General features: G+C 36.1%; 2 protein-coding genes across 2 annotated transcripts in view; both read right to left on the bottom strand.

Moving 5' to 3' along the window:
- LOC104719041 overlaps positions 1-1,188 on the bottom strand; it is a 2,555-nt gene extending 1,367 nt beyond the window's left edge. The window contains exons 1-3 of the mRNA XM_010436882.2: positions 1,028-1,188; positions 255-474; positions 5-131 (exon numbers count right to left, since the gene is read on the bottom strand). Of these exons, the coding sequence (XP_010435184.1) occupies positions 5-131; positions 255-448 (321 nt within the window). The 5' untranslated portion in view covers positions 449-474; positions 1,028-1,188. The remainder of the gene's footprint in view (positions 1-4; positions 132-254; positions 475-1,027) is intronic.
- Positions 7,860-10,793, bottom strand: LOC104719040 (actin-related protein 2/3 complex subunit 4). Its single transcript, XM_010436880.2, has 9 exons — positions 10,521-10,793; positions 10,119-10,194; positions 9,830-9,895; positions 9,441-9,493; positions 9,303-9,330; positions 9,128-9,202; positions 8,821-8,925; positions 8,319-8,408; positions 7,860-8,048 (listed from the first exon to the last, which is right to left on the bottom strand). The coding sequence occupies exons 2-9, from the start codon at positions 10,119-10,121 to the stop codon at positions 7,959-7,961; spliced, it is 510 nt and encodes a 169-aa protein (XP_010435182.1). The 5' UTR covers positions 10,122-10,194; positions 10,521-10,793; the 3' UTR covers positions 7,860-7,958.

Genomic DNA, 23,510 nt, shown 5'->3' with positions numbered 1-23,510 from the left:
ATACCTTGAGCTCATCTTCGATGGATGTGTTTTTAGGTTTATAAGCATCAACAGGTCCTGTCCTCGAAAGCGCCTTTCTTGTCTCTATAATCTCCCATTCTTGGTCATCTTTTACCTTTGCGATGTCCTTACTAAACTAACCAAATAAACCATATGTGGGGAAGTTGAGAATTATAAGCAGATTCATTGATATAAACCTATAGATCATTTTTACATAATCAAAGCTTAAGAGTTCAATCAAAGAAAGAACTGACCTGCCTTGAAGGAGTTGGCCGAGTCCGAGGGCTCCAAATACAGTGAGAGATATCATTGGAAGTCCATATCTTACAAATGGGTGTCTCCTTCCCCACCTTTTAAACGATGCTGATGGCTGCTTGGGAGTAGTAGTAGCAGCAGAACCAGAAGGAGAAGACTTTTGAGTTTTCTGATCGGTTTCGATTGTTGTCATCTTTGTATAAATCACAAAGCAAAGGACTACAAAGGGAAAATCAAGAGTTAAAACCTAACAACAAGACAAGCAACGAGAAGCAGTAATTGCACATTTTGTCTGACTGAATCATGCAATTTCGTTGCAGTATAAGAAAGAAACTATCTTGCAGAACAAAGACCATTGAGCAAACCAAATCACCCAACTAGTTTTTCAAAATGATATTTTCAATTTCTCCATCATATTTAACCATTCAAGCAAGAAGAATGCATTAAGAGGAGATGGCTAACTCAGCCTACTATCATTTCTTAACTCAGCTTCAGGTTATTTTCTTCTGAATTCTTTTGAGAGGATAGAGAAGCAGATCACAAAACAAACAATGTTCACCAGATGATGATCCCATTCTAATTTTCAAAATATAAATCTGAACATCTAATCAAATGACCTGAAACATATTTCACTTGTTCTGTTCCCTTTTCTTCTACAAACAAGAGATTCATATGACCCTAGAAATTTTCAATCTAAACCCTAGAAATCAAATTCAATTCAAGGCGAACCATGTATACTGTTAGTTGTTTTTGACTTTAAATCAAAACTAACCTGAAGCTGAGAGATGGCCGGAATCAGAAGGAGCTCATGAGGGAGGTCGAAGCCGAACGCAATTAGACAGAGAGAGCTTGAGACGAAGAAGAAGACGGCGACGTAGAAACGACGGCGTTTTCGACTTTCACTTCAGGAGCCTGTGTAATACGTCCTCGGTTTGTGAGAAATAATAATCAATCAAATATTTAAAACGACGGCGTTTGATGTTCTTCTACGGTTAACACAGGAAACACCCACAACAAACTTGAGAAAAACTGAGGGCCTGACTGGTTCAAACGCTGCGGTTGCGGTTGCGGTTGCGGGAAATTGCGGAAGCGGACGATTGCGGTTTCAAGCGTTATTAAGCGTTTTGAACGACTGGTTTAGCGGTTTAAAATTGGTGCGTTTGCGGGAGATTTACGACTGGTTGATCAGCGGGTGCAATAGCGGTTGAAACATAATACATGTGATATATAATATATGAATTTTAAAAACACCCATTTTTTTATGAAACTTGTTTTATAATTAAAATTTATTAAAAAGATACTAAAATAATTATTCAAAAAACAAATAAATTTCATATTGAAATACTTATTCCTTTATGCATTTGGCTTTTCACTAAAAATTTAATCAAATAATTTGATAAATGACAAAACATATGCTTTAGATTGTAGATCTTTTCTCTTTTCTCTTAGATCTTGGCTCAGTAGTTTCATCGGTAGGAATAGTCATGTGAGAGTTGAGATGAGTCACTGGTGATTTGTTTTAATATTTTTTACAAATAATCTTATTTTCTTAAATTTCTGATAAAATATTATATTTATTTAGATTTTTTTGAACTTATGTACGATGTGCCATTAAATTTACATCAAGTTTTTTGGGTTATTGTTAATTAGAATATTATTTAATTCTAATTGTTTATTTTATAATCTCTGCAATCATATTCGTATTTTATTTTTTCCCATCTTTAATAAGTAAAATAGATAGATTGAAGATATAACAAAAAAAAATCATTATCATTGATTTCTTTTAAGTTTTTTTTACAAAAAAAAAAAAAATTCAATCGCAATCGCCCGCAACTGCAAACGCTTGTGGGAGACAGCTTTTGAAATTCAGTGGTTTGAAGCGATTGGAAGCGATTTGGAGCGACTGGAAGCGATTTGTGTGATTGGTTCCAATCGCTAGCAACCGCTACCACCCGCAAACGCAGCGTTTGCGAAAGGTAGCGGGAGAACCAGTCACCACCTGAATAGCATTTTATTAGAAACTTAATCACTCGATGTTTATAAAACACGGAGGATTACTTACCGGCCCTCAAAACGAGAGAAACTCGGCGGTCGATATTGGACCTTAGAAATATTTACAAATTATTATTATTTTTGGATAAGATGCAAAAGAGCTAAACAAGTGCTCATATAGAAAATAAAAGATTTCATCCTCTAACGGCCTTCTGCTTCCAGCCGTCCACGTGTTGCTCGAGTTTCTTGACTTGACTTCACACGTGGGAACACATGTGCGGCTCTGCAAAATATCTAGCTAATTCAATAGCTGTATCAAATCTCCCTTCTTTGCAGAGCCTTGTCCACAAGGGTCTTCAAGCTTCAAACTCTGGGAATTTCTTTTGAATATCAAACAGAAACTCCCAAGTTGCTTCTTCTACTGGTTGATCAACCCACTTCACCAAAACCTTAGTAGCCGCCCGACCCTGTCTATTAACCATTTTCCTTTCGAGTATCAATTATGGTTCCTTCACGAAAACATCCTGCAACACCGTAGGCAATGTAGTTGCCACTGGGACATTACCAACCAACTCCTTAAGCTGCGAAACGTGAAAGACCGGATGAATCTTGGTGCCTACAGGCAACTCCAATTTGTAAGCTGCGGCACCACATTTATCCACAACCTTATAAGGACCGTAGTATTTTGGTGCCAACTTCTGATTCATGCGAACAACAACCGAAGACTGTCGATACGGGTGAAGTTTAAGATAGAAAAAATCACCAATATAAAACTCCCTTTCAGTACGGTGCTGATCAGCCATCTGCTTCATCCTGTGCTGAGCACGCAACAAGTGGAACTTGAGTAACTTAATCATGTTTTCCCTTTCCTGGAACGAACGAGCCACCACTGCCACTTTAGTCTCGCCTAGAAGATAAGGCAAATGCACTGGTGATGCTTGACCATAAACAGCTTCATAAGGCGTCATTCTTGTAGAGGTATGGTAGTTAGTGTTATACCAAAATTCCGCCAGAGCCAACCATTTACACCACATATGTGGCTGAGCATGACACATACACCTCAGATAATTCTCCAAACATCTATTAACCACTTCAGTCTACCTGTCGCTTTGAGGGTGATATGCTGATGACATCCGAAGTTACACACCTTGCAAAGTAAAGAACTCCCTCCAAAACTCACTTGTAAACACTGCATCACGATCACTAACAATAGAGTTTGAACACCCATGGAGCTTAAAAACGTTGTCCAAATATGCCTGAGACACCGATAACGCACTGTAAGGATGAGAGAGTGCTATAAAGTGCGCTGCCTTGCTCAATATGTCAACAACCACCATGATAACTGACATATTTGCAGACAAGGGAAGACTTTCGATAAAGTCCATTGAAACATCACTCCATAAAGCCTCTGGAATCGGTAATGGTTGTAACAGTCCTGGGGAAGCTGCATTGTCACTCTTACATTGTTGACACACATGACAGCTTCAGATATACGCTTGAATGTCACTTGCCATCCCCTTCCAATAAAAGATTCATGTGACTCTCTGATAAGTCACATCCCTTCCCAAATGACCACCAGCACCTGAACAATGTAACCATTGCAAAATAGTGTCACGCAACTTCACATCATTTGGAACCACAATTTTGCTCTTACGCCGCAGCGCATTCTGTCCCCAAGAATAGTGTTTCCCTGCATCAGGTTTGTCCTTGAGCACTGCCACAAGATCACGCAGTTCTACATCCTGTTCATACGCTGCCTGAATTTCCTTCAACAGATCACACTCCACCACTGTCAAGGCCATGTGCAACACTTCCGCACCTTCCACTCTTGATAAAGCATCGGCCGCCAAATTTTCTTTTCCTTGCTTATACTGAATTTCATAATCAAACTCCAACAATTTGGGAAGCCACTGCTGCTGAATTGGAGTGTTCAAGCGTTGCTCCAATAAGTATTTTAGGCTTCGTTGGTCGGTTTTAATAATGAAGTGTGCAGGAAGTAAATAATGTCTCCACTTTTGCACTACAAAAATCACTGCTAAAATCTCCTTCTCATAGATTGATAAGTGCAATTGCTTACCCTTGAGCTGTCTGCTTATGCATGAAATGGGATGACCTTCCTGCATCAGCACCGCACCAATACCATAACCACAAGCATCCGTCTCCACAATAAACACCTTGTCAAACAAAGGTAACACCAGCACCGGAGATTGACACAAAGCTTTTTTTAACCTTTCAAACGCGTCCTGAGCTTCATCATTCCATATAAAAGCATCAGTCTTGGTCAATGCATGTAAAGGACTAGCAATCGCACCATAACTCTTCATAAACCGGCGATAGTAGCCAGCCAAACCCAAAAAACCACGAAGTTGTTTGAGGGTAGATGGTTGTGGTCACTCTGCCACTGCCTTGATCTTCGCTGGATCAGTAGCTACACCTTCTGCACTAATGAAATGACCCAAATACTCCACTTTATCTTCAGCAAAAGCACATTTGCTCATCTTTGCGAACAAACTCTCTTCACGCATCACATCAAACACCTTGCGCAAATTCTCCACATGCTCTTCCATACTCCTACTATATATGAGTATGTCATCAAAGAAAACCAAAACAAACCTCCGAAGAAATGGTTTAAACACCGAGTTCATGAGGCTCTGAAAGGTTGCAGGGGCATTTGTCAACCCAAATGGCATGACTAAATACTCATAATGTCCTCCATGAGTTTTAAAAGCTGTTTTTGGAATATCTTCCTCTTGCATTCGCACCTGATGATATTCAGTTCTTAAATAAATCTTTGAAAAGATCTTAGATCCCCCAAGCTCATCCAACAAATCCTCAATCAAGGGTATAGGGAATCTATCCTTCACCGTCACTCCATTGAGTTCCCTATAGTCCACACACAAACGCCAACTTCCATCTTTTTTCTTTACCAACACTACTGCTGATGCAAAAGGACTTGAACTAGGTTGAATAGTTCCCCCAGTCAACATATCTTCGACAATTTTATCTATCTCATTCTTTTGGTGAATGGAATATTTGTAAGGCCTCTGGTTGACAGGGTTTGCTCCTTCAAGAAGCTTAATTTTGTGATCATGATGCTTCCTGAACGGTGGTAAACTCATTGGTTCTGCAAACACCTCCGGATAATTTTTCAATATTGCTTCAACCTCCGCAGAAGATTCATGGTTCCCATTTACAGCACATAATGCAACTTCAGTGCCTGCAACCGAGTGCTCTAGTTTCACTTCTTCTGACTCCACTTCACTCACACAAATAATAAAAACCTGAACTTCCTCCTCATCCATTTTCTTTTTGAGCTTCTGAGCCTTCACATCCCTTACAAAACCATTTTGAATCCCGTACAACATAACTTTCTTCTTATTCCACATAAAGCTCATCTCAAGCTGCTTAAACTCCCATGTAATGGGCCCTAGTGTTGACAACCACTGTACACCTAAGACCATATCACACCCTCGCAATGGTATCAAAAACACATCTAATTCAAAGAAAGTTGTGCGAAACCGCCACTGAAATCCATCAATACTTCCTTCAATACCCAACTTACGACCATCGGCCACGGATACTTGAGTCAACTTCGAAGGTTGAGCCTTACATCCCATCCTTTCCGCCATTCTAGGATCTACAAAGTTATGAGTAGAGCCTGAATCCAACAACACGAAGATTGCTTTCTTTCCATAAAGTCCCTTAACCCTCATTGTTTTGTAATCAGATACCCCTGTAACCGCATTGACAGACACTCGAAACATAATTCTATCATCCTCCTCTTCGCATTCGACCTTAACGTCCTCCAAATTTCCTTCATCAACCTCCATACTGAACAACTGAGTGTTCTTATGCTGCTTATAGTGTTCAGGAGTAAACTTCTCATCACACCAATAACATAAACCTTTAGATCTTCTGTCACTCATCTCTTCCTTAGACAAGAATCTCTTCGGTGCAGCTTTAGAAGTTCCTCCAATATTCTCCTTGGCATTCGTTGCTATAACTCGACCCCCATTACTATTATTACTTCCCCTAGAAGCTCCCCAAGGTTGAGAGCCTTATTTCTTGGGATGAGCCTTCTCATACAACCTTCCAAGACGCAAACATTGCCTTATTGACTTTGGTTCAAACGCATCTGTGTGTCTAACCTCAATCCTGCCAAGTATAGACTTACCAAATACTCCTCAGAAAGACTGACTCGAGTCTTGATAAGATCAAACCTCTGATGGTAATCAACGATGCCGTCCATCTCCTGTAGCTGTTTCAACTCAGCCATAGGGTCGTCACTCTCATCATCAAATCTTTCCCTTAACACCAACACATAACCATCCCAATCATTCAACACCTCAAGGCTAATACCCGACTGAACAAACGAATAGTGCCAAGTTGCAGCGTGTCCATCAAAGTGAATCGCCTCCATTTTCACCCGCATATCCCTAGGTGTATAATCTACCACAAAGAATTCCTCCACCTTGAACAACCATTCTTTGATCTGATTCCCATCAAACCTAGGGAAATCGATTTTACCCAAACGAGTCAAGCCAACGTAATGATAGTGAGGATCTGGTCTTACCGGTTCTGGTCTTACCAGCTCAGATCTAACAACCTTTGGTGGATCCAGATCGTTAAACCGCACCTCTTGAGAAGACGACGACCTCTGATGTCCCCGATCATAAGACGTTTCACTACACTCAGCTTCTTTCTGAATCTCCTTACCAGATCGAACCTCTTGAGGTGACGAAGATCTCTAGTTGCTCCAATCATAGGATGTCTCAGCTCGCCCAACTTCTTTCTCAATCTCCTTTCCATGGCTAGCTGTAGATCTGCTCATAGCATCAAACATATCAGCGATGTGTTTCATCATCTTCTGATTCTGCTCTGCCATCATCTCCGTCATTTGATGATTCTGTTCCTTGACTAACTCCTCCAAACGACTCATCCGAGAATCCATTGGCTCCGCCGACACTACCTCCTCCGGCTGAACTTCCACCGCTTAAGATCGCGTTCCAACTATGTCCAAAGATCGTTTAGCTTTGATACCTTTAACACAGGAAACACCCACAACAAACTTGAGATAAACTGAATAGCATTTTATTAGAAACCTAATCACTCGATGTTCATAAAACACGGATGATTACTTACCGGCCCTCAAAACGAGAGAAACCCGGCGGTCGATATCGGAACTTAGAAATGTTTACAAATGATTATTTTTTTTGGATAAGATGCAAAAGAGCTAAACAAGTGTTCATATAGAAAATAAAAGATTCCATCCTCTAACGGCCTTCTGCTTCCACACACGTGCGGCTCTGCAAAATATCTAGCTAATTCAATAGCTGTATCGAAGGTATGTGGGTTTTGCCATGATCTTCGATTTATGTCTTCATGTGTGCTGAATGATCTATCTAAGCATAGGGAAAAAGATAACAATTTGATGGTCCTCTTGTGATAAACAAAACAATTTTTTGGTTTCTGGAATTGTACGTTGGAACATCTACTACAATCAAGTATTCAACATACCAATTTTTTTTGTAACTAAGTATTGCGTTACATACACTACAATGGATCACGCCGATGGTTTGATACTTCGGGTTGTGTAAGAAGAACAGATGAAGTACCAAAAAGAAGGAAAATGTCTGCAAGTGTAGATGGAATTTAACCAAATAATGTGTGATTGATACAATGAGTGGTTACATTATAATACCTCAAGGGCTTTACATGAACTGTTTCAAAAACTCTGTAGCAACGAGTCTTCCTCTGGTGTTCACTGACTCCTTCAAGTCCCTTATTTCTTTCTCTATATCCTGCAATTTCCATGGTATAAACAGTCACACTTCAAGTTTTACATCTGATTAAGAGGAGATTAGTATGTTGGAGGACATCATCAGAGTAATTTATCTTTTTAGACATTTGTAAAAACAATTCAAATTTAAGGATGAATTTATTAACCGTAGTTAGGCCAACTATTCAGAATACTTATCAGGTTATTACTGTGAGAAAAATACAATGATGCAACTCTACTCAAGACATGGTCAAAATCTTTTTTTCCTTTTTAAGCATAGAGAAAGACTTGCCTCCATAAACTGAATAATGAAATCAATAAGCTTCTGTTTCTGCATCTCTTCGCAGTGGTAGTTTGTTATAAGAAAGCTAATGTCATAACCCTGTTCAAAAGACCAACAATGAAACCAATTGAAGGGGATCAGGGGATGAAACGTTCACACAATGCAGGGAATAAACAACAAATTATCTAAAGCCAAGACATGCATTTCTACACAGTGAGATGATTCAGGGTTCATATGGGGGGAGGAAAGGATTGTGGAACGCTTTTAATTATCAAAAGAATTCACAAGTTGTATACATATACGCCATCCATCTTACGCCTAGATATTCTGAAATGTCCGTCTAGAACGCTAAAATGAAGGAAAACTTATGATTACTATGACTATAACCAGTTAGTGATGCGTTCACCAGAATAATTAGAACTTGTACATAAGAGGGAATGCATTACAACTGCCAGATAAAACATAGCAGCTCTCACAAGTAACTAAGTGTTAGATCAAGAATAAGGTCTACCTGCACTGGCTTCCTCCTCAGTACTTGAAAAGCTTCTGCCCTCATGGACAAAAATCTAAGGAACTTTTTGGTTAGTATGTTTTCAAGTTCATCCGCTTGTTTGACCTGCATATTAACGATAACAATTATTTGAAATAGCAGCACATGACAGATGTTTAAGTAATGATTCACCAAGACATTATCTCAGGAGAAATAAATTAAGGAAACAGGAAAGGGAAACAACACGAAGCCTTTGTTGATCAGTGTATCACAAGGGGCTCTTCTTGTAAGTGATCGAAGGAAAAGCTAGGGTAAGATTAATAATCACCTTGAGGCTTATCCGGAGTGAATTTATAGATGTTTCTATTAAACACTTTTCAGCCTCATTACGGCATATTAAAACCTGCAAGTTCAAAAAACCTTAGCAGTCAACTACAAAACCTAGGTAAGATGCGAGTGCAATGTCAATGCTAAACTGGGAGGGAAACAAATAAACTTCTTACAGGATTTAGCAAAAGTTCTGGGCTCGTCCTACAAAAATTAGCAAAAAGATGGTAGTATTAAGATTCTACTACTTGAAATGAAAATAGCACAAGAGCATTCCATTCTCACATGCATCTTCTTGTGACAAGCTTACATACTTTAGTTCAACCTCTGGTTTATTATGCCTTTCAACTTCTTGACAAGGAAAGTTCTGCAAATAGAGAAATATAGAAGCTTTCAGGAACATACAACATGTAAAGCTGACTCTAAAAAGGACTTTACATAGCCCCTTTCACCGACTTGTACAAGATGCATAGGTTTCGACATTCGACACCAAATATTGCTAGACAAAATGCCAAAAGTAAAAGTGAATGATGGTACATTATCCCTAATCAACAACTAATACGTGAGAGTAACAGACCAGAGGTGAAACATGGATGAGGGACTACACAAAAATGAAGCTTTTATTGCCTTAAGCATAATAAACCAAAAAAGATGGAGACTTTCAGACCTATGTCATGATATCTCAAGCCAAAATAGTAAGTACCTGTAAGCACATGGCTGCCTCGAGTGTATTTTTTATGCATGCTAGATACAGCCGTAATGAGTTTGCCTGGAACATCAAAGAAGCAACAGAAGCAAAAATGTTAAAAAAAATTCTGCAGTAAATCAGTAGATGTTGTTTAGGAGAATTGTTCCTAAACAGGACATGTTTGAATGAAATACAATCTTTATCAAGTATTGAGTAACTTGTTATCAAATAGAGAATGAGAAGAGTTCAAAATTCCTTCTTGATCTAGGTAGGTAGAGAAAGAATTACATTTAAAAGTTCTTACCATGTTTCTTGGAATCGATGTTATTCTACTCAAGACTTGCACCGGGTTTAGAATTTATCTTTCTTTTTTTGATGCGCTGAAAAAGTAATCCGAACAATAAACAAGAAAGCATCTTTTAGTATCATACAATGTTGGATCAATAAGAAAACATCAACAAGAAAGCATCTTTAGGATCAAATGTATACAAGTAAACTAGACTAAAACCCTCCCAGATGTTTCAGGATCAAACAAACAAAATCCCCACAGGCTACAGTGAAACAACAAGTAGATCTTGATTAGTTTATATATAAATCATTCTAGGTGACGTTTCACAAACAGAATAGAGACAAAATTATGTTTAGCAATCTATCTACTCAAAAGCCGATGAAATAAGAAATAGGGGAAGGTGGAGGAGAAGATTACCGGAATAGTAAACACGGCGGAGGCTCGTTAATTTGGAAAACTGAGAGACCCAAAAATCAACCAATCAATCTACTGAAACTCTTGGAAAGTGAGATCAAATCACCCACCCAGGAATCATCAATCGGACAAAGCTAAAGCCCTAATACCATGATCGTGAGAGAGTAATTGCGCGCGACTTGGAGACTCGTGAGAGAAGAGAGATTTAGAGATCGAAGAAGAAGCTGCAGCACAGAAAATTCCAATCACAAAAAAAAAAAAGAAACCGACGGGAGAAGTGAACCGGGTCTGGTTCACATCAATATAATTCATTTATAAATTCAATATACTGTAGTTCATTTCTGGCCTGGGGGGTATGAAAAAAACAGACTTTCTGTTGATTAATATTTAATACCGTTAAATTCAGTGTTGATCTTTTTTCCCATAATTTACAGTGGTTCATGCTTAAAATTTGAATTTATAAATGGTTCAAATAAAAAATTACATTTTGGCATAATTTAGGTAATATCGTAAAAAAAAAAAAATCAGAATGATTTTTGTTGTTTTCTTTTTACCTTAAGACTAGGATTTCATCTGCGGTATACCGCGAAAGTAAATGATAAATTATTGTATTTTAAATAATAATTTTTAATTTATTTAGTTTTCAAATTCTCAATTAATTAACTTTTGTCTAATTTATTTAGAATTTTGTTTAGAATTTTTTTCTTCTTCTTACCTTTTATAAAGTTTATAACTTAATTACATTGAATTTGTTATTAGATAGAATATAAAATTTTAGACTTGCTTTGTTCTCTAGAATTAAACAAAGATATATGCCTATATAGTATATTAGTGTATATTTTTTATGTGATTTTTTTTTTTGGAATATTAAGAATGTGTTATAGTATGTGTAATATTTTGTAGTTCATATCCTTTATCCTATAAAACACAAGTCACTGTGCCAATAAAAACATGACATGTCAGTAAAACAAAATTAATTAAAAAAATTATGTAAAACAAAAAACTATCGTAAAAAAAAACCTATTATCATTTTTAATTTACAAATAACTGCAACCGGTTATTGAAAAACAAAAAATAACTGCAACCGGGTAAAAGTTTGACAACTGCCTCCCCACGATCTTATATCTACTTCTTTGATTCGATTCTTCACCAACATGATTTCCTTTCATACCAAAAAAAAAATTCAAAAACTTTTCTTTTTCGTATTCCTAAGTCTCTAACAACCCAAAATCGAGAAATTTTAAATCTTGCATTATTTCTCTCTGTTTTGCAACATGAAACCGAAGAACTCAAAGGAACATAAACTATTGGCAAAAAGGTATGATTCTTCATTATCAGAAACTGAAATCCATAAGTTTTGTTACTAACTGTTTGTCAAAATGGGTGACATTAATTTTTTTCTTAATACAGCAGGACAAGAACATACTATGGCTCTTACATTTTACATACCTCTTCTTCACTAAGATTTTTTAGGTCTCTACTGTCTTTTTCTCTATCTGTATTGAACCTCCTTCGTTTGATTGGATCAAAGGTAACCTTTTCGACTATTTTCAAATTAGATTCTCGATTAGAATGAATAATAGTAATTACATGCTTGACTTGGGTAGTTTTTATATGTGTTTCGTATCTACAGTTACATGCTTGCAAAAACAATGAGACGTTTAGTTGTTGCCGTGAAGATGAACAATTTGATTCTTCTCATACTTTTTGTTTTTGTGGTGAGAATTTTGCAGAGAAAAGTAAAAGTATGAAATCAAGTGGCGGCTTTCAAGTATAAAACCAGAGAAACTCTTATAAGTGTTTAGTGGTATAACAACAAAGATTCATTCCTTTGAGCTTTTTCTAACAAATCATTCTTCGCAAAGTTCTCATTAAACAATCATTTTCGTGTGTGTAGATTGTATCAAATTCAAGAGTAAAAAAGCATGCCTAATTTTCTAAGGTTCGTTTTATGAATAAATTTGAACAGTTTACATTTCAATTCCATGATATCGATATGTCTGTTAAGTACCCATCTTTGCTAAGATTAATTCACCGCTGACTAATGATTCTTATACTAGCTTATGATCGATATATATATTTATGTTAATTAACATATTTAGCAAATCGATATATAATTATTTTTCTAATGTCTCATAACCACTTGACCTCTGAATTTAAATTAAAAAAAAAATACAAGTTTTGAGAAAAAATCCACTGTAAAATCAAGTTTAATTAGATAATTAGAAGTTTTTTTTTGGTCATCAGAAAACCGGGAACTTTTTGATTATAGTTTTGTTATCTCTTTGACAAAAAAAAAGTTTTGTTTTAATCCAATGAAATTTTACATAGTTCATCATTAACATAAAACATTTTATTCATTCATATAAAACCAATCTTATTTCTTTTCCCATACGTAGTACGGGTGGTATACTAGTACTAAATAATTTATAAATTAATTTTCAAAACTATGATTATAAATCTATAGTATATATGAGATAAACTAATAGTTTTTGGTTCTATAGTCTAAACCGTCATGCTAGGCGGGTCAGCCAACATGTTCAAAGATTTTTAATTCGCAAAAGTAAAAATTAGTTTTAAATACGTTGAGATCAAAAATCTCGGCCACAAATCCTCCTCCAAGATCAAAAATCAATTTGTTTATTGATTAGACCGATTGTTTAGGAAATTTCTGTATGGAAAAAATATTGTTTTGTAAAATTAGAAACTTAATATTAATTAAATTAATTATACACTTAATACTTAATGATAAAAAAAGTGGTTCTGATTGTTTTGGATATTTATTTAGGATGAAAAATCTTGTTTTCAAAAATAGAAAGTTAATACTATTTAATTAAATGAAAAACAAATTAATAATTAATGTTAATGACATGCTTGTAAATAGGTATGAACTTCAGGATTTATTTCATAAATGTCTCAAAAAATGTATATATAGATTTGTTTGAGTAAAATTTATATGAAATACTATCAATTATATATTATAAAATACAGAGACAAAGCCGCAAACTGGTTTGATTATAAGAGACTAAAATAGATGTTACAAAGGTGCATGCCAAAAAGGCATATAATACATATGTAGTGATTGGTAACATAGTAAATGCGGATTTTTATCTGTTTTAAAAAACTACACTTAAATGACCGGTCAATTACCATTTTTATTATCAATTTGTGTTTTTTCAGAAAAATGAACAAAATGCAGTTTTCAATAAGAGAAAAAAAAGTTGTTAAAAGCTTTTCAGTTTGAGACATTTGTTTATCCTGCATTCGTACAAAAATTGCAGTGATTAGTATTATAATTTTTTCAATTTTTATTTTTAGAATAGTTATTTATGTTATAGAACAATCAATGTAGATGATAATATTTTTTGTTGTATTATAAATTTTTATGATTAAACATTTGAACACTTTCTTGATTTAGCAATATATATGTCAAAAATTTATTTTAGATCAATTTGGATATTTAAAATTCATAAATATAATAAAATATTTGTTAATCAACACAACTAATCAATTTGTTTAATATACTCTTCCTCGAAGCGGACAGACAAGAAACCACTATGAAAAAGGTGATTTTTTTGCTTATGATTACATCAATGTTATGCATAGCCCTCTGATGTAGTAATAGTACCAATAAGAAACTCTTCACGTGTGATGTTTATTCCGACATATATTTCTGCAATATCAAGTCCTGGAGTAGGGCCGCTCCCCGAGAATTTTAGTTTGATTTTGGTGATGTGCAAAACATCATCTTCCGTAAGAATAATTTGAAAAAATCTATCAGGAGAAACATATTTATATCATGATTCCATTGTTAAAAATTACATCGAATAATAGCAAAAAAAAGCTCTCTCTCTAAACTCTTTAGCTTTTCTATAAAAAAAAAAACAGAAAACAAGATCTATAGTTTGCCTCTTCGGACAATAAATTATTAAAAAATGAATACAAGATAAACGGTTAATACAAAATAAGCGATACCGAATAATATTTGATTGGTAAACAATAATGGCGGTTAGCAATAACAATATATATATATATCTTTTATTATTATAACAATAATTTTATGAATAAATTAGTAAAAAATAATTAATATAATTTTAAATTATTATATACTTTGTGACTTTGTGTTAATCAAAATATTTGGAAACTTAGAAAAAAATAATGAAGTAAATCACATGAGTTTTTTTAAATAATTTAAATTAATGAATATGTTTAACATATAATTAGCTATTAAAATTATTTAACATATGTCTTGATTACTTAGCTTTCTTTCACTTAAACGTAAATTAAATATTAAAAAAATATGTGTGTGTTTTTTTTCCAAAAAGTCAAAAACGCTGGGTAATAGGTGGGTAAACAAATAATAGATAATAATTTTCTATAAGTTAATACACATCCTTAAAAACCACAAACAGTTTTCTGTTTCTCTTTTTTTTAAAAAAATGAAAAATAACCATAAACTTTATGATTGGTGTATAACATAAACTAGGTAACACCCGCACTATTGTTACAAGTAAAATTAACTCAAATAATTTGTTAACTCAAATAAATTGTTACAAGTAAAATTATTATTTAGAATTTAAGGTGTCATAATAATTTTACATATATTTTTATTTTATTTTATTCAAATTTACATTTAATTATTTTGTATAAAAATATATTTCACCCGTGAAATGTGGAAAATAATGTTAATTATTGTGAGAATGTTATTTATTTTTAAGATTATTGTAATAATTAATTTTTAATATATACTCCCTTTGTTTCATAAAGAGTGTCATTTTAGAATTTTATTTTTGTTTCACAAATAGTGTCATTTTACATTTCCAATGCACTATATTATATTTTCAAGGCATATTTTTTATTAGATTTTCTAGTTTTACCCTTAATCGATGACTAAATTACCCCATTAAATATTTATTAAATAAGGACATATATGTATATTTTAATATTTTCTTAATTTGTGTGAAATGTGTCAAAATGACACTTATTGTGAAATAGAGGGAGTACTTGAATAGTCATCAAATTTTTTAAAATCGGAGAATAAGTTTTGTATTTCAAAAATTTTAATAGATGAATAAAGTTTCTAACAGTTTATGAAATGTAATTTACTTTAAATAATTAAATATGTTATGAAAATGATAATTAAATATATATTACTTTAACTATATATATATATATATATTTTATAGTTGATGAAGTTTTTCATTTTAAAAAACTAATAGAAAGAAACATTACCTTATATATTCTATAACAAATTTATGTAAATAATAATGAAATTAAGATTTCATTTTATATTTTAGTGGCAAATTTAATAAATCAAAAGACTTATTTTTGTAAATATGTTTATCTTAAGATGCTTCATTGCAATTAAATCTCCAAATTGCTCTAGCGACGACACATCAGCATTTTCAACAAAATGTTTCTCTATTAATATATGAGAATTTGTTAAAAATACCCTTTTTGATATACCCCTTTTCAAAAATATTTTTATTTTTGCCCTCCATTAATTTTTAATGACCATTTTACCCTTAAATGAAAAATATTTTAATCAATAAAAAGAAAAACAAAATTTTCCCGCCAAAACAATTTCCGACATATTTTCCCGCCAAAAAAATTTTCAAAAAAAAATTCCCGCCAAATTTTTTTTGTCAAAAAAATATTGATAAACAATTTCGACAAAAAAATTTTCCCGCCAAAAAAAATTACAAGGTTTTTATAAGGTTTTATAAGGTAGAAACCTTATAAAAGCCTTATAAACACCTTGTAAAGACTTTTACAAGATTTTTAAAGAGTTTTAAAAGGTTTTTTAAACATCTTGTAAACGCTTTTACAAGGTTTTTAAAAAGTTTTCAAATGGTTTTTAAAAGGTTTTTAAACACCTTGTAAACGCTTTTACAATGTTTTTAAACATCTTGTAAACGTTCTACTAGATTTTTATAAGGTTTTTAAGGGTTTTTAAAAGCTTTTTAAAAGCATTTACAATGTTTTTAAAAGCATTTACAATGTTTTTAAAAGTATTTACAAGATTTTTAAACACATTGTAAATGCTTTTAAAAATTTCAATTTTTTTGGCGGGAAATTTTTTTTTGCTGGGAAAAAAATAATTTTTGACGGGAAAATTTTTCGATTTTGGCGGGAAAAAAAAATTTTGGCGGGAAATTTTTTTATTTTTGGCGGGAAAATATATTCGATTTTGATGACTGTACATTCTTGCTGTCACTCAAAAAAGGTAATTTAGTCATTTTGTACATAAAGAAGGGTAGTTTTAAAAATGGTCAACATGGAGGGATATTTTAAAAAAGGCAAATGGAAAAATGGGCATTTTTGACAATGCCCCTTAATATATAGGGGATTCTTTTTTTTTTTTTTTGTTTTTTACCAACCTCTATGACTTATAATTTCTTGAGAAAAAAAAAAACAAAATACGCTATTGTCGGGAGACGAATCCGGGTCACTAGCGGGACAGGCAGGAATACTTACCACTATACTACAACAACATTTCTATAAATTTCATAGAAATGCTTTTTGAAATCCGCATTATAAGGCCATGAATGGTGACTTAGGAAAACATTAACCGTTTTTTGTCACTAATCAAGAAAAACATTAACAATTTGCGATTTTTATAAAAATGTAAAAATAGAAATCATGGATTTTGATGCTGGATAATGCGGTGAATCACACTCTCATCTGATTTCAACCTGGCTTCGGAAGCTGTGTACAGATTTCCTTTGTCTTCCCCAACTGATGCAAATATTGCACTGTTGTGCATGCTAGGTTTATAGACCTCTATGATTTCAAACATTTTCTCTGACTGAGGTTGCGCTGTGGAGCGCTCTCCAGTAGACTCAGAGACTTCAGCTTTCTTCTTCTCTGGCTTGAAGGATTTGTAACCTGGGTGGCTGCGGTTGACTGAAATCAATATAATCTCCTTCTTATGCTTGTCTTCTTTAACAGATATCTGCGCATATATTTCAAAGATTGTGACAGAGTGTAGTTGCCAATCAAGACACCAAAGCAAATCTACTAGCAATTATGAGTATATCATGGTAAATGTAAATGTACCAATGTGTTACAGACTTTCAAGAAGATAAAGCATACAACACTTAATACTAATAGCTTCCTAAATTGATAAACACAAACATCATCTACTAATGTTATGAGCCTGAACCTTTGCCGTAGATCTAGTAATCGGACCCGTTGTAAGTTGCCTTAAGTAGCTTAGAAAACAAAGAACGTAATAGCTTAGCTTCCTTTAACCCAAGCCTCTTACTAGAGAATTAGGTTAATGCTGGAAGATATCTTTATTCATGTTTGAGTCCCCTTTTAATAAAGACCCTTACAACCGACTCTAACTGCTAATTAAGTAAAATTGCCAAAACCATAATTGAATCTAAAAATGAAATAGAAGTAAGTCGGCAAAAGAAGCTTCTCAAGTCTTCTTGTTCCTTCTATGATACTTAATCTCATAACGTGTATCATTACTCTCCTCCTCCACTAGGAGCTTGTCCTCAAGCTCCAATTCTGGATATGCTTCAATGAGTTTGGCTGCATCCTCCCAAGTTGCCTCATCTTCTGCATCCTTACTCCATTTGACCAGCACTTGCCTAACATCACCTCTCCTGCGTGCCTTGACCAGTTTGTGTGGCTTGGTTGGAGCCAGCCGTCCCTGCAAAACCGGCGGTAAAGGAGTGACGTCGTCAGGTCGTTCCCCTTTATGACCCTTCAGAAGAGAAACATGGAACACATCATGAATTTTTGATCCCTCCGGAAGGTGTAAACGGTAAGAAACTGTTCCGATACGAGCTGCAACTTCAAATGGACCATAAAATTTTGGAGATAGTTTGGTGTAAGCCTTCTTAGAGACTGTCAACTGTCGATATGGTTGTAATTTGAGCCACACCCAATCTCCCACCTGAAACTCAACAAACCGATGATGGGTATCATACGTGAGCTTCATGTGCTGCTGAGCTTCGAGAAGTCGTTCTCGTGCCAATGCTAGGAATTCATCTCGCTGTTCCAATGTGACATCAACTGCTTCCACTCGCGTACCACCTCCCGCATAATCCAAGAGACGTGGAGGCTCCCTCCCATATACTACTCGAAATGGTGTTGACTTCAGCCCGGTATGAAATGACGTATTATAGCAATATTCAACCCAAGGAAGCCAACTAAGCCAGTCACGTGGAGCATCACCTGTTAAACAACGAAGATACATTTCCAAGGTCCGATTAACAATTTCCGTTTGCCCATCGGACTGAGGTCGATATGCCGTAGTGAAACACAATTCTGTTCCCATCAATCTCCACAGCTCTCGCCAAAAAAGACTCCGAAATACTTTATCACGATCAGTCACGATGGTCTCAGGAATACCATGTAAGCGCACAATGTCGCGGAAAAATACTTGTGCTATGGAGCTAGCAGTATAAGGATGACTAAGAGCAATGAAGTGAGCATATTTTGAGAAACGATCTACCACGACTAAGATCACTATCTTCCCAAAAACTTTAGGCAAAGCTTCCACGAAATCCATAGAAATATCCGACCAAACTTGCGTGGGAACCTGAAGTGGTTGTAGCAAGCCACCAGGTTGTAATGTTTCCCACTTGTTTCGCTGGCAAATTTGACACTCCCTCACAAATTCTTGAACAGTCTTCTTCCACCCTTTCCAGTAAAAATCTCGTCGAATTCGATCCATGGTTTTTTGAACCCCCTCATGACCAAAGTTGTGAAATCCGGATACCACGTCGCGGACCAAGGTTGATTCAGGTGAGATATATACTCTGCCCTTAAAAAAAATCAGCCCTTCTCTAGCCTCCCATTCACGAGGAAGCTCTCCTCGTATTACCTTATCACGAATTTCTGTGAGGTGAGGTTTAGTTGCAACTTCAGCTTTTAATCGTTCAAGAATTCTTAAGCCAGACCCTTGTATCGCATAAACCACACATTCTCCCTCAACTTCATTCCCACTCCGTCGTGACCATGCATCTACCGCCTTATTTGATTTGCCTGAACGAAATTCAACTGTAAAGTCAAACCCCAACAACTTACTAATCCAGTGAATTTGTGGTGTTGTTGATAAGCGTTGTTCAAGTATGAACTTAAGACTGTAATGATCAGTTTGTATAATAAACCGTCTTCCCCATAAGTATGGTCGCCAATGAATGACTGCCTTTGCAAGACCAATAAGCTCTCTCTCGTAAGCAGCTAGCTTGTTGTGGCGTTCGGCCAGCTTGCGACTAAAAAATGCTATTGGGTGTCCCTGTTGATGAAATACAGCTCCAATCCCACTTCTCGAAGCATCACATTCCACCACAAAGTCTTTGGTAAAATCTGGCAATGCCAACACCGGTGCTTCGGACAAAGCGTGTTTCAATGTTGTAAATGCTATTTCTGCCTCTTCATTCCAAAGAAACCCTGTTTTCCGTAGAATGTTTGTCAACGGAGTAGCCACAATTCCATAGTCTTGTATAAACTTCCTATAGTAGCCAGACAACCCTAGAAATCCCCTCACAGCTTTTGTAGACATTGGTCGTGGCCAGTCGCGAACGGCGGCAACCTTAGTTGTGTCGACTCTGACTCCATCATAAGAAATAACGTGTCCTAAGTACCCAACTTCGGTCTGTTCAAATGAACACTTGGAACGTTTTAAGAACAACTTATGTCTTCGTAGGAGCTCAAAAACAGTGCGGACGTGTTGTAAATGGTCATCCAAAGTAGTGTTGTAGATAAGAATGTCATCAAAAAATACAAGGACAAATTTTCTGAGTACACCTTGAAACACCGAATTCATGAGGCTTTGGAAGGTTAACAGTGCATTAGAGAGCCCAAAAGGCATCACCAAGAATTCGTAATGCCCATGATGAGTTCGAAATGACTTTTTCCAATGTCCGCTTCAAACATTCGAACTTGGTGATAGCCCGACGTGAGGTCCAGCTTTGTGAAGAAACGTGCTCCGTGTAGCTCATCTAGGAGTTCATCTACGATAGGAATTGGAAATTTATCTTTAACCGTTACCTTGTTCAGTTCCCTGTAATCAATGCAGAATCTCCAAGTCCCATCAGATTTTTTTACCAACAATACCGGGGAAGAAAAAGGAGAAGAGCTTGGCCGAATGACTCCAGTTCTAAGCATTTTCGTGCATTGCTTTTCAATCTCATCTTTTAACAAATGTGGATAGCGGTAAGGTCGAACTGCAACTGGGTTAGTCCCTTGTAGGAGACTGATTCTATGATCACACGATCTCTGCGGTGGAAGCCCCGTTGGCTTAGTAAATAAGTCTCCAAACTCCCGTAACAATCCTTCAAACCCAGCTGATGTTCTTGGAACCAAAACTGATATTGCCTCATGTGCTATCTTTTTTCTCGAGATCTCATCATCATTATCTCCATGGGTTAAAAATATCTTCTCTTCTTCTTCAAACCAATCGGCAAGGGTTTTATTGCTACTGATGGCGTTTAAACTGGTCTCTTGCTCCCTTCTATTGTTTGTTTCACTTTTCCACGTAATCATGGTTCCTTGATGGTCAAATTCTATAGTTCTTGCTGGACCATCCCACATAACACGTCCTAAAGCATTCAACCAACGTATCCCCAACACCACATCAAAGCCACTGAGTGGTATCGCAAAACAGTCAGCCACAAAATGATGCCCTTGGACCGTCATTGCCAGATCTTTACAAAACCCATCAACTTGACATTTACCACCATCTGCTAACGAAACTACTCGTCCTGGTTTTTTCTGCATTGGAATTCCCAATTTTTCAGCCACACTACTTTTGATGAAATTATGTGTGCTTCCCGTGTCTAACAAGATCCAGCCTGTCCCATCGGCAATTTCCGCATTCACCTGAAAAGTTTTGTCATTTTGTTCTCCTTTCATTGCACGTAAAGAGATTTCCATCTCTTCTTCATCAAGCGGTCCGTCCTCTGGCTCCTCTCCAGCCTCAACTGGCCATATGTGGAATAACACCGGTTTACATGCATGACCTGGAGCATATAATTCCTCGCAATTAAAACAAAGTCCCTTGGCTCTCCTTTCCGCCATCTAAGAATTAATAAGCTTCTTCCAGGGAGGCTTTGTATTATTTTGCTTAGAATCGGTTTGCCACTCCTTTGTGACGTCACCCTCTCGGTTTGTTACTCCGCGCTGTCCCACCCCGGTGGGTCTTGTCAAAGGGCCTGAGTAACATGTTATGGGAGCCAAATGTCCGCCAAAAGTCCGAGTTCTTTTGTCTCATTCAATCTTATACTCATTGTCTCTTGTATACTCCATAGCTTCAAAAATAGTTTTTGGCCTCAAATATTCCACCTCTTTCCTCAAGGAGTCAGTTAAGCCTGCACAAAACTGCCAAAGTTGTTGATCTCCCGTCAATTTTGTTTGTCTTCCCAAACACTCCTCAAATTGTTCACAATATTCATCTACCGTGCTGGTGTGTCGTAAGTTACACAGCTCTCCAACAGGATTAACTGCATCTGCTCGCCCAAATCTACTCTTGCAGATCTTCTTAAACTCTGCCCAGCCTAGTCGACGAGCAACGAGTCTCCGCACGTTGTTGTGCCAATTATGTGCCTTTCCTGTTAAAACAAAAGTTGCTTGGCGCACCTTCGCATCATCATTGTATATCCCTTGATCATCGAAATAATCCTCACACTTTTGCAGCCACTCGATGGCATTTGTAGAACCATCATAGGGTGGAAATTCCATCTTGGATGGAGGTACCACGATTTTCTCGTCCCCACTCCTCCCATTAGCGTTTTTATGCACCCTGAAATCACCCTTCAAGGATCCAGCTTTCTCGTCCTCATAATTGTCCCCAATCTGTCTCACAGCCCACTCACCACTACCGTCTGTCAAACGATGCCCACGCTCTCTTCCAACTGAACGTCTTGCCCAAGGACCACCATAATGAGTACTATGATGTTCTCTATTCAGTACACCGCTCTCGGAGTTGCCTGCTTTCAATTTCAGCTTTGATACGGAAGCTGATTTTTTTTCTTCCTCTGTATCGTTATCTCTCAAACCCAAAGTTAGTGACTGGACTGTTTTAGCAAACTCTTCCTTCTCGGCCTTCCTATCTTCTCTGATTTTGGCCTGTTCTTCACTGATTTCTTCAAACATGGACTTAGTTTGCTCTCTCGCCTCCTGCTGGTCTGCACTTGTCATCTCAATAGCAGTTTGTTGTGAAGCCGAAGCATCTTTTAGTTCTTCCATCACAGCCTGCAGCGGACTGAGTTTCTTGTCCATCTCTGAGCTAATTAGCTTCTTGAGTTGCTCGAACTGTGATGTGGACAAAGCTCCTTCTCCCATTGAATCGCTCGGCTCTGATACCAAGATGTTATGAGCCTGAACCTTTGCCGTAGATCTAGTAATCGGACCCGTTGTAAGTTGCCTTAAGTAGCTTAGAAAAAAAAGAACATAATAGCTTAGCTTCCTTTAACCCAAGCCTCTTGCTAGAGAATTATGTTAATGCTGGAAGATATCTTTATTCATGTTTGAGTCCCCTTTTTATAAAGACCCTTACAACCGACTCTAACTGCTAATTAAGTAAAATTGCCAAAACCATAATTGAATCTAAAAAGGAAATAGAAGTAAGTCGGCAAAAGAAGCTTCTCAAGTCTTCTTGTTCCTTTTATGATACTTTTAATCCCATAACGTGTATCAACTAACACTCCTGTTATATCGAAATATAAAATCAAGCAAAAAAAGAATACCATAAGACAAGAGAAATCAGTAAGAAAACTGACCATTCCAGTAGACGCTTTAGACTGCAGCCACTTTGACAACTTTTTATGGGAAGACTTCTTAATGTCAAGTGTGAGACCAGATGGCCTACAAGGTAATACATGGTTTGCCCTGCACCACTCACAGGAAAACATAAGTAAGTCACACTTCGAAAGGAGAAGGAAAACAGACAATTCCAGGTGTTTAGCTTGTCATTTACGGAGTCAAGAGTAACATACAAACATAAACAGAGCTTCAGAGCATAATAAAACAACC

This window comes from Camelina sativa, chromosome 10, assembly GCF_000633955.1.
Source record: "Camelina sativa cultivar DH55 chromosome 10, Cs, whole genome shotgun sequence".
Lineage (NCBI taxonomy): Eukaryota > Viridiplantae > Streptophyta > Magnoliopsida > Brassicales > Brassicaceae > Camelina > Camelina sativa.
The sequence above is the reverse complement of the archived record's forward strand: the minus strand, read 5'-3'. Positions and strand labels throughout refer to the sequence as shown.